General features: G+C 36.5%; 1 protein-coding gene across 4 annotated transcripts in view; it reads left to right on the top strand.

The window, feature by feature from the left end:
- WWOX (WW domain containing oxidoreductase) overlaps window positions 1–16,428 on the top strand; it is a 473,442-nt gene that overhangs the window by 123,683 nt on the left and 333,331 nt on the right. The window contains exon 9 of one of the 4 annotated variants that reach the window (XM_059481158.1): window positions 12,559–12,903. The exons of the other annotated variants lie outside the window; for them this stretch is intronic. Within the exon in view, the coding sequence (XP_059337141.1) occupies window positions 12,559–12,602 (44 nt within the window). The 3' untranslated portion in view covers window positions 12,603–12,903. Of the gene's footprint in view, window positions 1–12,558; window positions 12,904–16,428 lie in introns of those variants that run through there. 4 annotated transcript variants of the gene reach the window in all.

The following is a 16,428-nucleotide window of genomic DNA, read 5'->3' on the forward strand; positions in this document are numbered from 1 at the left end:
CTCTCTGCCTCTACTTTCCACACACTTTCACTCATTGCAATTTTTTATTTTCCTGTTTACATCCACGGCCTGACCTGCTGAGGAGATGCTGAGCTGCTGAACCAGGTCAAGAGCTTGTCTGGGTTTTGCAGCTTGGCTAAAAAGGAGTTTTAAAGCTATATTAAAAATCCAGTGAAATAGCTTGGAATTTCTTGCAAACAATCAAGTCAGATAAACTGTAATTGGCTGCAGAGAGATGCTCTTAACTTACCATTCTTTGACCATGTTATTGACCACTATGTGTTTGCCCATGTTATTAATAATTTATCCTTTGAAAAAAATCTATGTGCATTATAGCCTTTGATCTCAGAAATTTCAAAGCTGAACGTGCTATTTCCCTTTTCCTTTTGCATTTTGTCTTTCTTTTTAAAGAAGAATTTTTAAAAGAGAAGAGAATGAAAAATAATTTTTCAAGTTTTTCTCTTTATTTTGGTGGCAGAGCTTCCTGATGACACCCATCCCTGGTAATGAGAAATGTACATTAATACAGTAAGAATATATATGAATAAAAAAATCAAGGCAAGCTCACTGTACTTTGCAGATGAAAATATTTGAAAACAAGACTTAATGCATCTAGTAGATTAAAACAGAAATTAAAGACTTTAGAGTAAGAAGAGATCAAAGGCTGTCTTTTCATTGTTCTTTTTATTGTTTATTGACTTCAAAAAGACTTTTTAGTTTAAGCTGACTTTAATGTCTCTTGAATGCTCTTTTGTAAAGTGACTTTGAAAACTCGTGGATAATGTCTTCATTAAGTGGGAAAAAATCTTGGTAAAAATATAACTGTAACTTTGCTTTCATTATAATAGGAATAGATAACACTTTGCTTAATTAAGGTCTGTTTTCCCTCTGTTCAGAGTTTTACGACCATTTTTTTCATTGAAATTAGTGCTGATAAAAGCTTGAAGTAGACACTGCTAAACTGAAACTCTTAGTTTTTCAGAGAAGCACGGGGATGTGAGTTCTCTCTCTGTATTTGTTAATCAGTTAATCAGGATGTTGTTGTGTGTATGTGAGCTATTTTAGGAAACAAAAGAAAAAACAAAACCCAAAAGCATATTCAAGTTGTATTGATTTAAAATAAAGCAATGCTGCTTGTGTTGTTGAAAATGTTAATTTAGAGACTTTCTGCTCTCATTCTGTTTCCAAATGTCTGTGCTTTTCTCACCAATCCCTGATGACTTGAAGTATTTGGATTATGTTAATACCTGTATTAATAATGACAGTAAAGATCACAAATCTGTGGTGGCAAATGAGGGATTAGGAAAGCCATGCAGGAGAACTTCTCTGGGGAGCAGTGAGGACTTTCCACAGTATTTTGAGGTTTAAAAAATGCACTTCAGGAATAGGACTGCCTTGGCCTTCCCCCTCCCAACAGATCATCTTTTTCTCATGGTTCTGTGGGATTTTTAGATGGACAATTTTAGATGGAAAGGGAATTACCATGGTTTCATGAAATGCACTCCATCTTTTGAGATAATTGAGATATGTATTCATTTTTTGTTTGCTCCTCACTTGTCTGGAATTTTGGTACAAGAGGTTTGGAATTTCTGACATGGGTTTCTAGTGCAGCTCTGATGTTTGTTACTCTGGGGGTGTTGGACAGTCATTGTGATGGTAATTTTATGATACCCACCCTTCCCATTCTGTGTATTTCTGCCAGGGCTCTGTGTACAATTCTTGGGCAATCTGCTTGGCTCTTACTGAGGATCAAAAGATTCTGATTTACAGTCTGCATAAGTTGTTTGCAAGACCTTTTTAGGTACTTAAAAAACTCAGCAACTACTTTCAACATGATAGCTGAGTTGCCAGGGTTTTTTTAAATGAGAAACATGCGTTGCATGATTTCTGTAACTGCCTAACCTTACTTCAGCTTTAAAGGAGGGTGTTTTCCTTTTCTTCAAAAGGAAAACCAAAGCTACACTTGTGTCCCTTTGCTTCCCTTCATGGCTAGGGACAGAGCAGCAAAGCTATTCTTGGCTAGACTTTTTACTGACTTTCAGCTATGATACACCTATTAGGAGTAATGTCCAGTGCAAAATGAGGCACTGGAAAGGATGGCTTTGATGCTGTGTGAATCTAAAAGTCACACTGTGTTAATTTTGAGACTGTTGCTAATGTTATTTAAGGATTGACTTATAATTTTCTTTTACTTCATTTCACTGAGGGCAACCACATTTTGGATTTGGTGATTCAACAAACACTTCCATTTTGTAGACTGTTACTAGTTTTCATGTTCCTAGATGCAAAACATTTTTTTGCAGTATCACTATTTTTATGGCACAAATGGTTAAGTATTTTTACAAGTGTAGCCTTTGTGGGTGGTTTAGAGGCTCAATTACCCACTGAAATGGAGGAAATAAATGTCCTCAAGGGCTTGCATTTGGATCATATGACACTGTGGGGTTTAGCTTGTTGTTAATAATTCTTACATCTGTGTAGCACACAACAGCACGAGGCAGCCTGTGGAAATGTAGCACAGATTTGCTGCTGGTACCCTTGCAGAAACATCTGAATTCTTATACAGGAGGTGACAGAAAAGTAAGCCAGGATAAAGAAAGCAACAAATCAGCTGGTAAAATTGATGTCATGTTCAATCCTGCCTATTAGATTGAGCAGCTAATGTGAAGACTATGGGAATGTTCATATTTATGATGCACGTGGCTGATGCTGTTTGGGTTGCATTGCACGTTTGGGCACTTGAGGGGCCAAAACCAGAAAGAAGCCAAAAAAAAAAAGAAAAAGAAGAGAGAAAGGGAGCTAGAAGCAAAATGATGAAAGAATGAATGTGGCTAAATTCCAAGCTTATTATTGCAGTCATTTTTGCCTTTATTTTGCATTAAGAAATAGCGAGGGGTGGTCCTACAGCGTGAGAAATGTGGCTGCTCTGCACTGTGGATATTTGGCTCTTCCTGCACCAGACAGCAGACACCCAGGACATGGAGAGCTTAATCCCTTGGCATTCTGTGAGCTAAAGGTGCCAAACTTGCTCCCCTGATCAGTGCTATGAATCTTGACATGCCTGAGAGCAGAGCTTGGCTCGAGGGTTTGTTTGCATATTTGCATGCTTCGCTTATTTTATTGACCACCCCAGACCTGCTTTCCTGCCTTGAACACACAGAGAGGCCACTATAGTGGTAATGTACAAAGTGAATTAAAAGGAGGATGCAAAACATCTTCCAAAGAAGGTGAGATCAGAAAAAATTAGGCTGTTTCAAGAACAATTATGTAATGGTTATGTATGTCAGATAATAAATGTCTCATAGTAATGATTCCAAGGTTTCTTTGTGGCTATAATGCCTCTCATTATGATCCCAAATTCTATTATGTGTTTTCCAGAAGTCATCCAAGCCCATTCTGGAGATCAATGTACTATATAAAATATTATATTAACAAATTCAATGTTTGGCTGAGAACGATATGAAAAAGAGGGTAATACAGGCAGTAACATCTCTCCAAAACCACTTGAGCTGTCTTGTTATGAGCTCTACCTCCTTGCTGCCTATTATGTGTAGCAGCAGGGGACCTGAGGGGACCTCTTAAGAGCAGAAGGGTCAGCAAATCACAAAGGGTTGAGGCAGTGTAGCTCTGTTTTGGCTCTGAAGACCTGAAGTACCCAGAGCAGGCTATTAAAGTCGTGTTTATGGCTAGGCTGTATAGCTTCACACTCTGGAGCTGCTTTCTGCCTGAGCAAAACAATATATTCCTGAAAGCTGGCAGTATTGGCCTGTTGGTCTTTTAGAGAAATTCTTTCCTGAAATGAGCAGAGCTGTCAGCAGGGGAACACTGAAGGCAGCTTTAGATGCCTTTAAAGCAGCAGCTTTATTTTTGTTTGCCTGGTTTGGGTACCTTGTAGTACTTTCACACTCCTTTTGGTTTGGCTGTTTTCCTCTTTTTCCAGCATTACCCTCCAAATCATGAAGTTGTTGTAGGCAAATAGAGCACTAATTGTTAGAAGCCACCTCCCTTCCACCCAATGTACAGACAAGCAGTTTACATCCCCTTTGTTCAATATTGACAGGAAATGTCCTTTCTGTTGAAGTTTTGGAGTCCAAATATTTGTGTAGCTTTTTAGCTTTTTTTTTTTTTTTTTCCTTTTGAATGTGGAAGCTAATATGTCAAGAGGGTTTACAAGACAACATCTTCCTTTAGAGAAGAGCCAATATCCAGCTGCTGCTCAGCTGTAGGAATGAGCTCCTGGAGCTCCACAATTCTATGTATACCCACTATAAATCATTCAGCATGCAAAGAAGTGTGCTCAAATTTTCCCTAGTCATGTGTGCCATGCATGACAGTGCACACACAGTTGCCTTCCCAGCCTTTCCTCCCTGGGGACATACATTTTAATGCTGTGTCCATTTACATCACAGTTGTATTAATTACATTTAATGTAGTTTTGAGCTAAGGTAGCACAGGCTGATTTCAGAGAACAGAGTGTTGTAATGAGGCTTGAGTACCATTGATCTATGACTTGGATAGAAGGGATTCTTAAGGGAGTTTGCTGATTTATGTAGAAGACTGATGTCTGTGGCCATTAGGAAACACCAGTTTTCATTACCTATCAATCTCGTGGAAAACCTTTAGCAGCATGATCTCCTATAATAGTTATCTAATCTGTTAAATTAGAGATTAATGAAATGAAAACATTACAGAAGAGGAAAATACACTTGTAAGAGCAGGCAGTATCACAAGAACAATGCAGACTTATTTGAAAGCATGTACATCAGCAGTCTGAAGACAACAAAAGGATAAATCAGCTCGTGTTATTGCTGTCTTAATCTTTAAATTGCAAAAATCTATGTGGATATATGGGTTAGTAAATTACTAGAACAATGGAGCATATGGGCCTAATTTCAAAATAGGAGAAAATGTAGGACACACAATTTAGAATATCACACACTCATTTGTAGAATGGTCATAGAATTTAATAGAGTTCAAGTTTAATTCTGCTTAACTGCATCTTTATTTTTAAATTTGTTGAGTTCAAAAGTTGTTGCTTATCGAAATACTTTAGTAAGATCCAAAATTAGAAGAAAGAAATTTTACATTATATAAAGCTGTGACTGTTATTTATGAGAGCTGTGATTTGGATACTGGGAATCTTTACACAGGGAAAAAAAACCTAGTATCTTAAATATTTGGAAATGGAAAAAAGATGGAGACAATATCTTCTATCAGCTCATTTCTAAGCATCTGATTTTAAGCATGTTCTGTGCTCATTTTTTCCTTGTAGCTACTATATGTAGTGGGATATAAAACAGAAGGCATTTTCAAAAAACCAAGCTGCATTTATCCATACATAAAAAAGAAAATACTATTGAGGTGACCGTGTGTGTCAGTACATCACTTTATTTCCACACCACCTGCTGCAATTAAAAATGAAATCACCAAGCAGCAAGTACAGTAACTTCATCAACCAGCTGATATTATAATTAATGACTATATAGAGTCTCTATTATTGTGTACTTCCAAGGCATCAAGTGGAAAGCTGTCATAGTGCTTTAAATAATGAAAAAGTTTCAGGCCTTGATAAATGGCTCAGTTGGATGCAGTTTAGAAAGTTGAGAGCATATGCTTCTGTCATTAGAAACTAAGGACCCTCGTTACCCTTGCTATAACTCTTCAGATTCATCTGAAACTCTTTGATCCCCTCATGTACTTACACTGTGTTTAAAATGCAAAAGTGTAGAAAAATATGGTGTGCATGAGAAATTCAGTGAGGAGGGAGAAAGATTAAAATAAAGCTACTGTTCATTAACGTCTTTGTTTCAAACCTGTCGGAAAGGAGAGCATTAGGCTGTAGCCACATCTCTTTTGAAATGAGAGTAAGCAAACATTTTGCTTTGATTCCTTTGAGATTTTTCTTTTAAGAAACAATTGAAATCCAATAAAGAAATGTGCTTCAGAGCATGCTTATGAAGATATTTAAGTGACTTAATAGAGGAATGACAGCAAGGGTATTTGTTCTTGAAGGCTGTGCTTCAACTCTGTGCTGTTCTGCAATAAGGGGTGTAAAAAGTAAAGCAGTGAAGCAGAAATTTTGGGTATTACTGGTGAGGCAGGTTTAAAAAAAATAAACTTTTAACAGGGAAGCTATTGGTAAATTCACTTCCTTAACAGTACGGTTTCATTGTTAAATATCACCATTTTAACTGAGAACTGCTAGCTACTTTTCAGCTTCTATTTATTTTTCTTCTCTCTCTGAAACTTTCGTATAATGTATTTGCCTCTGAGGATATTTCACAGCCGAAATGCTTTGCTTGGCAGAGCATGTTACAGATAGAGAAAATTGTGTCTAATCCCTGACTCTCATGGTTGTCATTCTGCTTTGTTTCATGTATTGAAGCAGTATGCCACAGCCATTTCTCAGACCTTTTATAAAGGAATTATGTGTCTTTTAAAGTATTGAATAAGATAACAAAATATATATGTGAATATATGTATATGAATGTATAGGTAGCAGCAGAAATAAAGATTTCTTTCTCCCTCTCATAAGAATATGTGAGATAAGTGAGTGCTGTTTTTTCCTCTTTTATGTTATTATTTAGAACCCATTAATTAGAATCTACATTTTCTGAGCATCCAAAATTGTGCCTTGGCACTACCTGCAAGTATATCACAGGAGAGTATTTTAGTCCAAGAATTTCTCAGTGGCTAAAATGGGTGTTTAACAACCTGGTGCTAAATTAAGGACAGAAATTGAGATGCTGGTGAATGGATGGAAGCAGATGTGAAAATTCTCCTTATTGAATGAAGGAGTCCTGTTCACCCTCTGTGTGGAAATTCTCATAGCAGCAGCAGCCTGTGCTGCCAGGGATTCCCTGGGATTCTTTGTGCTTGAGAACTCTCCCTGCTTTGGTTCTGTTTGTTTGGACAAAAAGGACACAGAGTGACTCCTTTACAATGTTCAGAACATTCGTGAACTGTGTGCAATTGTGAGACTGATGCAAATGCACTCCTGATGCAATGGGTCCATCTCCATTCTTTCCAGAGGGGTACTTGCTTGCATGAGATGTGAATTTGTGGTAAGTGCTGGATATTAACCAGGATATTTGGACTTAAGCATAATGATCTTATATCACTACAGCATTGTGGCAAATTAGATTTAACCTGAAGGACACAGGACCTGATCCATCCTTAAATTCATGATGTGTGAAAGTTGCGCTTCAGACAAGTGTTAGGCTAATTGCTTCCTTAGCTTTAGTAAGTTATAAACAGAAATATTTATTTCAGTGTGCTAAGTGGCAAGTAGGTTGATAAGAGAGAGAGCAAAGACATTCATAGATGTAGATTTTTGCATCTATTGAAAATACTCTCAGATTGTGCTATAAGGTGCCTGATTTTTCACATATTTCAGGACATTTATGCCATTATGCTAGTAATTAATTATTTATCCATTGTACACAGGCTTGAATTACTGTATGATTATCTTGGGCACTTAAAAGTATAAGAACACTCGAAAGCAAAATCCAAGCACAGGTATTCCATAGCACGTCTTACAATCTAAATATTGCTCTTAGTCTAATCGAAGCAGCAAGAGTAGTCACAGCAGTTGATGGACTATTTTTCAAATTGATTTCAAAAATGTATTTAAGGGGATGATCTTCTACTCTAGATTACCTATTGATTTTTAATATGAAAAGCTCATTATATAAGCAGTAACTGCATATAAAAACCTAGCAAACCTTTGCATAAATCCTTTAATTGAATTTCCAGAGCCTGTGGTTCTACTTTTTTTTTTTTTAATTAAATCTATTTCTTTTTTTAAGTGTTACTGTGTAATTTGCATGCTGTGAAGTGGCCCTGTCCCAGATAAAGTGCCATTGATCCTTATTAAACCTCACCTCTGGGCTTGCTCAAAACTAACTGGAAAAATTAAAGTGTTCATGCTGCAATGCACTTATTGCTTGTGTGATAGGATTATGGAAAAAAAAGAATAACATTAATTTCCAAGAGAGAATTTATAATGCAAGATTTTATTTTTTTTTTCAATTTGATAATTAATAGCAAAATCATACCCTAAATATAAATTGTATTTCAGTCTGCAAACTGCAGTAGTAATTAGGAAAGATAATGTGTACCTGATATAAACCCATGATGTTCTATATGGACACTCCTTTGGTATATTAATTTTTTTAAGTATTCAAAATGATTATGGATTCAGCCCAACAGCTTAAACAGAGATTTGAGGAAAGGAAAAAAAAAAGAAACCTATGTAGTACCTTACATTACTGTTTCTATTTTCTTCTTGAGCTTAAAATGTGAAAAATGACAGTGTGCAAATATTCAGCCTAACACTTTTTATATTAGAATTATCATGATGAAGAATAGTATATGAGTTGTAATACTATTTTCACCTTTTTAAAAATACCTAACATTTTTTATATGAAAAGCAATAAAATCTGCAAAAGAAATATTCATAATCAATAAGAATACAAGGTATGGAATATATTAACAGTTATAAAAATGTTTGCAATATGACTCAAAATGAAAAATACAGCAGGTTATGTATGGTTTAAAGTGTAATCAATTTTGAGGTTGTGTATGAGGATATAAATGATAAACACAAGTAGTAGCATTTTTAGTAAAGGGTGTTGCTAAAAACTACTGTATTTATTGTCCATTCCATTCTTTTATAGATCATTAATGTAGAAAACAAACACAGCATATCCATCTTCTCAGACAGTTTAAAATTCCATTAAATGATATTTTAAATGGAAATTTGGAGCTCATTTCATATTCTGCTGTCTACAAACACAGGCTGTACCAGAAGCACTGAGTGCAGCCTGGATTCCAGCAGGAGCTGGCCCCACAGAAGTTTCATTCAGGAGTGATCTGGATTTGGAGAGGAGGGTGATGTTGATGTTTTTTCCACTTTCAGCAAAGAGAACTGCTAAATCTTGTGTCCAAGGCAGTGGTGGATTGCACATTGTGTTCCCTGTGATTCAACCTGCAGCCACCTGGGAATTGCCACCTTGGAATTGCCAATTGTAGCCCAACCTTGTTCCCCAACGAGAGCATTTATCCCATCTACAGAGGAATTAGTGCAACTTGATTTTTGCTCCTTGCCTAGTTAATACAAAGTGCAACGTTCTCACTGATCTGAACCTAACCCAATTGTGTTGAGTTATATTAGTTTTGTGAATGTGGTAACTATTTGCTTTAAAGCTCTGATAAGCTTTATATAAGCACTAATTATTTCTAAATCAGCCACTCAGTCTCGTTTCATACACCTGCTAGGATCAGAGAACAACAGATTTGTTTAGCTTGGAGAAAACCTCCAGGAACATCCAATCCAACCTTTGGCCAAACACCACCTCATGGTACCGAGTGCCGATTTCCAGTTGTTCCTTGGACACCTCCAGGGATGGGGACTCCTCCACCTCCCTGGACAATGCTGAACAACCCTTTCAGTGGGGAAATCACTCCTAAAAATGGTAACAATGACATGAAATAATTGATGTTTTACTCTTTTCAGTACCTCATTTGTGCCTTTGAGACACTGTCCATGTTTCCCCTGAGAAGTCTATTGGTTGAGCCTTTACTTTTATTGTGCTCCATGTCAAAATTATCTTGTGGCCACTGGAGCTGTTTGCTGCAGCTGGGGTTGGTCTGGACCCTGTTTATTTCTCTGCAGTGTTGTGACTCTTGCACTAAAGGGTGGTTATGGGGCATAGCTGCTGACAGCAGTCTGCTGGCTCCTTCACTGCCAGGGCAGCATCAGCTCCAGCTTTGGGAAATTCACATGCTCCAGTTCCCTCTGTCTGTTTGCTCCAAATTTTCACATTAGTAAGATTAATGTGAATGACTTGTTAATTTTTGTTTGTGTTCCTCCTCTCAGTGGCCCAGCAGTTTTCTGGTGGATTATTTCTCAGACCAGCTTTTACATGCCCCACATTGCTCCTTGAAACGTGTTTCTGCTTTACGTTACGTACATCACAAGTGTTCTGAAATTTCGCCTAAGGAGGATGGTTTTAAAATTCATTCCTGGCTGTTTGTCAGTGGATTTGTTGTAGTTTCCTCGTGGTCTTTAGTGGAGGAAGTAAGTGACAGTGATCAGTGAAGGTGGACAGTAAGATTTATAATGTATTTGTGCTAGCTGATTGCCAACAGAACTGGCCTTTCCCAGCGGTGCTGTACGCGTACTTGGAAAATCAATAGGGATTAGCCTATGACCCCCTTCACATACTTATACTGTGGTCTGCATTGCTTACCAATATTTCATCTGTTTCACTTAAATGCTGGTACTTACTCAATAATGTGTGGCTCTTCTTGCAAGCTACTAATTAATTTTTAAAATGCACTATCACTTGAAACACAGAGATAAAGCACACCTTTAGCATCCGAGGGAGAGCAGGGCAGCGGATTTGTGAATTTGCACTTGGTACCTTTAATTAAAAACCCTGCTTTGACAGATTAAAGTTGTATATTCACATTTTAAAAAGTACTAAATCAAGCACAGAAACCTTTTCATGGTGGTTACCAACAAGCTAAATTGTCAGGTTTGACTAGATACCTGTTTGTTTAATTTTTTGCCTGCTGGTTTTTTTTTTTTTTTTAGTTTTGCCTTGAAAATACTTGGTTTAAAATTTGGGGTGTTCATTTGTGTTGTTTTGTTTGTCTTGAAAATTTTAGGGGAAAAATATCTTATGTTTATAAATAAATATATTTCATTGATATTGAATGTAGGGCATGGTCTTGCCAGTGTGTTCATAGGGTACATAAACCATGTTGCATTTTAAATACCAATTTGTTGTAAAGCTGAACAAATGTATCAGGTATTGTTTTTCCTTTGACTAGTTTAAAGAAAATAATTTATCTTGGAATGGTACAAAAAGAGTTTGATATACAGTGTCAAATTTCTACTTTACCATACAGTTTGCCAAAATCCAAAGATAATGGCCTAAAGCAATTATTTTTGATGAGATTGTTCTCCCAATAGTAGGATTTTAAAAATTCACTGTTTCTTATGCAAGTGTACCTATTCCCTAGAGTTACTTAGAGTTTCTTATTGATCTAGTGGCTGGTATTTGAATTGGTCGATGTACTCTGTAACTTGTTTAAGATACCCTACCTGAACTATTAGTTTAAATAATATATTCATAAATTGATTAATCATTACAGTAAGAGTTATTAGCCGCATTTTTATATGTGAGCTCTCCACAAATGACTCCTGCTACAATAATCATGCATATATAAACAGAGATTCAGGTTTAAATTGCAGTACTCCTTATAATAATTATATTGCTAGTAATAGTATGTTTCTGCAAGAAGGAATCAACCTTTTGCTGTGTGGGCAGCAAAACTCTGTGTGTTTATTTAATGTGGATAAAGTAATTGTAATTATTGATGTGTTTATAAGCTATGTTGTGGGAAATGAGAGGAAAGAAGGAAGAGAAGATGTGGCTTTGGTGGTTCTAAGGTTTGGTGTGTGTTTGGGTGTGATGAGGTGCTGAGGGAGCTGAGATGAGGGTGCAGGGGAATTTAGGGTGCAGGAGGGTTTTAGGGTGAAGGGTGGGAGGGCATTGCACAGGCTGGTGGGGCTGGACAGGCTGAGAGCTGTCTGACACCATGGTCTGCATCTTGTGCCTTGCTGTCACCCTTTTCCAACAGGACTAAAAATAGAGGAGCTATCTAGCCCACAGATATTAATTTAAAAATGCACTTAAAGGTATGCAGCTGCCTTTTAGTGATTGCAGAAGAGTTTGAGGTGTGTGTCTTCCTTTGATAACACCTTGCTTTTGAAAGGTCTGTGTTGGTGTCAGAATACATCCAGCACACACAATTGCTGCAAATAGGGGGGAGTTGTTGTGGTTAAATTTGGAGCTTCGATTATGAGTAAGGATTAAAGTGTTTGCATGTCATTTTATTGTATATATTTTAATGTATATATTAGGAATGTGATCCAATAATGGAAAGTTCAATTTCTGTAACTTTCATAGCTAAGGCTGTAGCCTCTTGCAGGGGCTAGAGTGAACCTTTGCATGCATGGGCCACATCCAGAGCTTTGTGTTTTATTAGAAAAAGAAATACCCTCCAAAGAAAGCTTGTATGTGCAGGGAGAACTGGGAAAATCTATTTAATCAAAAGTGTCAGAGCTCACTTTCTGAGCAGCTCTCTGGTTTACTCTGCTGAGTGGTGCAGAGTCCCAACAGCTTTAAACAATGTTCACTTTGATTTACTCCTAAATTCTATCAACAAATGTGAACACAGAGTACATATACTTGCAATCTTACAATCATGCACATCTTATCAAATTAATGGCATATTTTAGTTAATAATCTGAGTGTAGTGTGGAAAATCACCCAGCTCACATTTCAGCTTATTTCCTGCATAAACTATTGTCTTGAGCCCCAGACTCTTGCATTTTGCAAGCGAACAACTAGAGGAGGTTTTTCATATTTTAGTTTGAAAGCCATTTTGTTTCACCACATGCTTTTTCCGCTTCATAAATTCTACTTTAAAACATTCAACAACCTGCTAAATTAATATATACTGTGTTCCTCCTTTAATGGGCAGGGGAACTTGTCTCACAGCAGTGCATTTGTTCAGCTCTGTTTTGAGGAAGCGCTGCCTGCCGTGTGAAGGACATCTGCTCACAAATGAATGATTGTGCTTTTGATTCGGAGCAGCACCTTCACTTTAAATGCTGGCTGCAGATGAAAGGAACAGATTGCTGTGCTACCACTTTTGTGAGGATTCCTCTACCCAGCATGTGGCTTCATACATTATTGAGAGCAAATCCACTTTACGCTACCACTCCTCGCTGCACTTATTTTGCAAACCTTATTCAGGATGCCAGCAAGGATCACTTTTCTACAAAGGAATAAAGGCCAGTTAGGAAGATTAAGCAGATAAATTATTTACAGTGTTTAATTATCATTGTACAGGTTTATTAAACTTCATGGTTACCTGGAAACCTAAGCAGGTGCTGGAAGAAAGTCCAATAAAGTTAAATGAAAAATGTTTTGTGTAAAATTAAATCCTTTTGTGTGTGCCATGTTCATATAAATGTCCCAGGTTTTTTGGTTGAGTGCCAAGGTTGACTTGCATTTAATCTTGTGATTATTATTTTTTTCGTAATCCAGTCCTAGCTCAAGGCTTATTATGATAGGAAAGACCACAGAATTCTCTGCTGGGTTGAGCAGCAGTCTGTTGTACTACTGGGTGTCCTAGATGATAAACAGATGTACAAGGTATGCTTGGGAAATCTCAAAAGATTCCCTTTTTCTGGTATTAAGGACAGATGAATTTTGTGGGGGAAAAAACCCCACAATACATTTTTGATTTTTCTTTAATGTTTATACTTAATTAATTTACTTTGTTGCTTCTTCACATACATTGACCTAGTTGGTATTTATTTAATTATTGAATTGAGGATTTAAATTTTTTTATTTTATTTTTAAAAAATTTAGCAGTAGAAGTGTTGTCCTCCAGGAACAGCTTCCACATCTCTGCATGCTGCTCACTAATATAAACTAATGAGCTCCATTAAAGATCTGCCCACACACTTGCAAAGAACCACCTATTAATCTGTCATCTTTGAATACTCTGAGAAAATTAAGACCACCAAGCAACCATGAATTCGAAAATGAAAAAGGCAGTACCAAACCTAATATATTCTAAAGATGAGTGCCAAATAGGTAGAAAATGTCTGGTGACTAAATCCCATGGATATAGCTCAGCAGAATAACCCAGGAGCAAGACAGGGTAAATGTGGGCTGAAGTCCTTGCTCATTTTTGGTCAAGGGAGTTTGGATATGGAGGGATACCAGAGATCTGTGTTTTTGAAACTGGAGTTCAATTAAGATCTCATTTATTAGCAAAATAATTTTGCCAAAAAGTGTGCATTTTAATACAAGGTCCATTTGGGTACACTTTGGATTATGACACAGAGAATTCTTAGGCTGTTTTTGGAGAGGATGTTTTCTCCATAAAAATGTTAGATGTTAGAATAAAAATGATAGAATTTTCTTGGTACATCCTTTCCTGATTTAATCGGAAGCTGTTGACCAGCTAAATACCCAAAGGGTTGCATTCCATGGCAGTTACAATCTGGATTAATTCTAGATGAGTTACTTCATGAGGAAAATATTGGAAATGTGTGGAAAATGTGTTCAGATTTACCTGGTAGAATAATTTTGGGTTTAACCCACAATGTGACAAATGTATCGTAAAAATTAATATCCGTGACTTTCATTGTTTTGATTAAATTTGATTTATGCCACAGTAGAAAATTTCTCATTCCTGAGCCTAGCAATCAGGGTTTTGGTGTGAGTATTCACATCTGCTTGTTTGAAATTGCTTTATGGTCCTTTTTTTATTATCACTTCAAACATCTGAAATATAGCATCACATTAAAAAAAGTCTTATGTTTGTTTGCTGGTGGTTTTTTAATAGTCTGATTTTTTTTTGTAAAATAAATACCCATAGTTAGCAGAAGTATATGATACTTGATCCCTTTTTTCTAAATTTTGTTTGGAAGATGAAGGAAGGAAAGAGCAGATTGGGGTAGATTTCTGTGTATCTCTTGGGGGTGGAATAAGCTTTGGAGGGGTTTTTTTTGGGTTTTCATCAAGCCACTTTTTGTATAAATGACTGAATTCACTGGGGCCCCCTCTGAAGAGGGGAGCTCATCAGCTGCACCAGTGGGGCTGGAGTGGCTGTTGCTTTATGGCTGCTGCACTTACCTTACATATATATAATTACCTTACATATATATAATTAGGAAGCTCGCTGCTGATGGGGGTGTCATATTGTTGTTGAGAATAAAGAGTTTGTAACACTTGGGGCTATAGTTAGTTGGTGCTAATTTTTGTATTCCACCGGGTAGGCTTTGACAAAGACCTGTCATTTCCCAAACAAGCCATTCTTTTAAGAGAACATCTGTTGAAAGAGGCAATTTAAAATCTCCTTAAAATCTAGGGCATAATTAACACTATAAGGATACAAATATTAGTTTTCTAGAAGCTATTTCTTTTGTGCTTTATCTTGATGTTCAGTAACCTTTTCAAGGTTTTTTTTTCTTCCTTTTTTTATCGCCATTTGCAATTAATATGCAGTTCTACGTTTAGTATAACAACTGAACTAAACCAGTAAAAATACTAACTGTAGCCCACTGATGTTAATTGAAAAAGAGAGAAAGTCCTGCAGCAGGGTGGCATGGCTGTCTTCAGTGAGAGCAGGTTAAAGATGTGGGACATCTGTGTTTGAGGAGAGCTCTTTGCATCTCAGTATTGAGCCATTTTTAAGCAGTGTTGTATGCTACAGGTATTAAAATAATATTTACAGTTATTAAAATAATTTTTATATATAGATATAAATTAATTATGGTTATTAAAATAATTGAAAAGATCTGAAGTTTCTACAAAGCAAATTGGAATAAACACATGGTGGCTGCCATCACAGAAAATCTGATGGAAAAAATGAATATAAGTTTTAGACTGAATCACCTGCTGTAGCAGCAGGTATCTCTAAAGAACTTGGTGTGAACACTTCAGCAGCTTTCCTGGTCACAGGAAACAGCAGTTTGCCTGTTTATTTGCTAACAGAGTGGGAAAAAGACATGTGAAATTAATCCCTTTTATAAGCTGCAGCTGATAAAATAGTATATTAGGCTTTGAGCCATTATCCTTAATATTGGCTTTTAGCTATGTCTATCCCTTCCTTAATTGTATGAAATATAGTGAGATTTTTGCAGCAGGAAAAAAAAGTCTTCGTTAATGCTCCTGCTAAATAAAAATGGCACTTACTGCTGGGCTAAAACAGGAAAATATATCCACACTTTGTGTCTGAATGTATTTAAGAATATGGAATGGGAATCATGAGTCATTTATGCCTATTTTAACGTAGTTCTGTGTGTCAGCCTGTTTTTACTAAGTCTCCTTTTGGGACCTCACTGTCTTTATTGATTATTAAAATTTAACTTTTTCTTACATTATTTGAAAATACCTGACCACATGGCTGAAGGAAACTATTGCCTCTGAGGAGACAGCAATGAAAATGGTGTAGTCTCAAATCTTGTATATTTAATTAAAATGGCTACTATACAGAGAAGTAGTATTCCCACACTGGAATTCCTGTTATTCATTACCTTACTTCTTCCTGGAAAATTGCAAATTTATTCTTTATAGAGCTCAGGCATAAAAGCTGTCTGTTGCACTAATGTGGAAAATGTTTTCCTATTACACTGTTTCCATGCAAATAACAAATTAATGCAGCTTGTAGAAGAATCTAATCACTGTAATTCAACATTCAGGGGAGCAAAAAATGATCATACTTGTCTTCACTCTTCCAAGAATGACACCAGATTTCAGTTTTTTAATGCATGGCCTATTTAGCTCATTAGTTTTAATATACAGGTTTAAAAGTCTTTCCTTGAGCAATGGC

Source organism: Ammospiza nelsoni, chromosome 13 (genome assembly GCF_027579445.1).
Source record: "Ammospiza nelsoni isolate bAmmNel1 chromosome 13, bAmmNel1.pri, whole genome shotgun sequence".
Lineage (NCBI taxonomy): Eukaryota > Metazoa > Chordata > Aves > Passeriformes > Passerellidae > Ammospiza > Ammospiza nelsoni.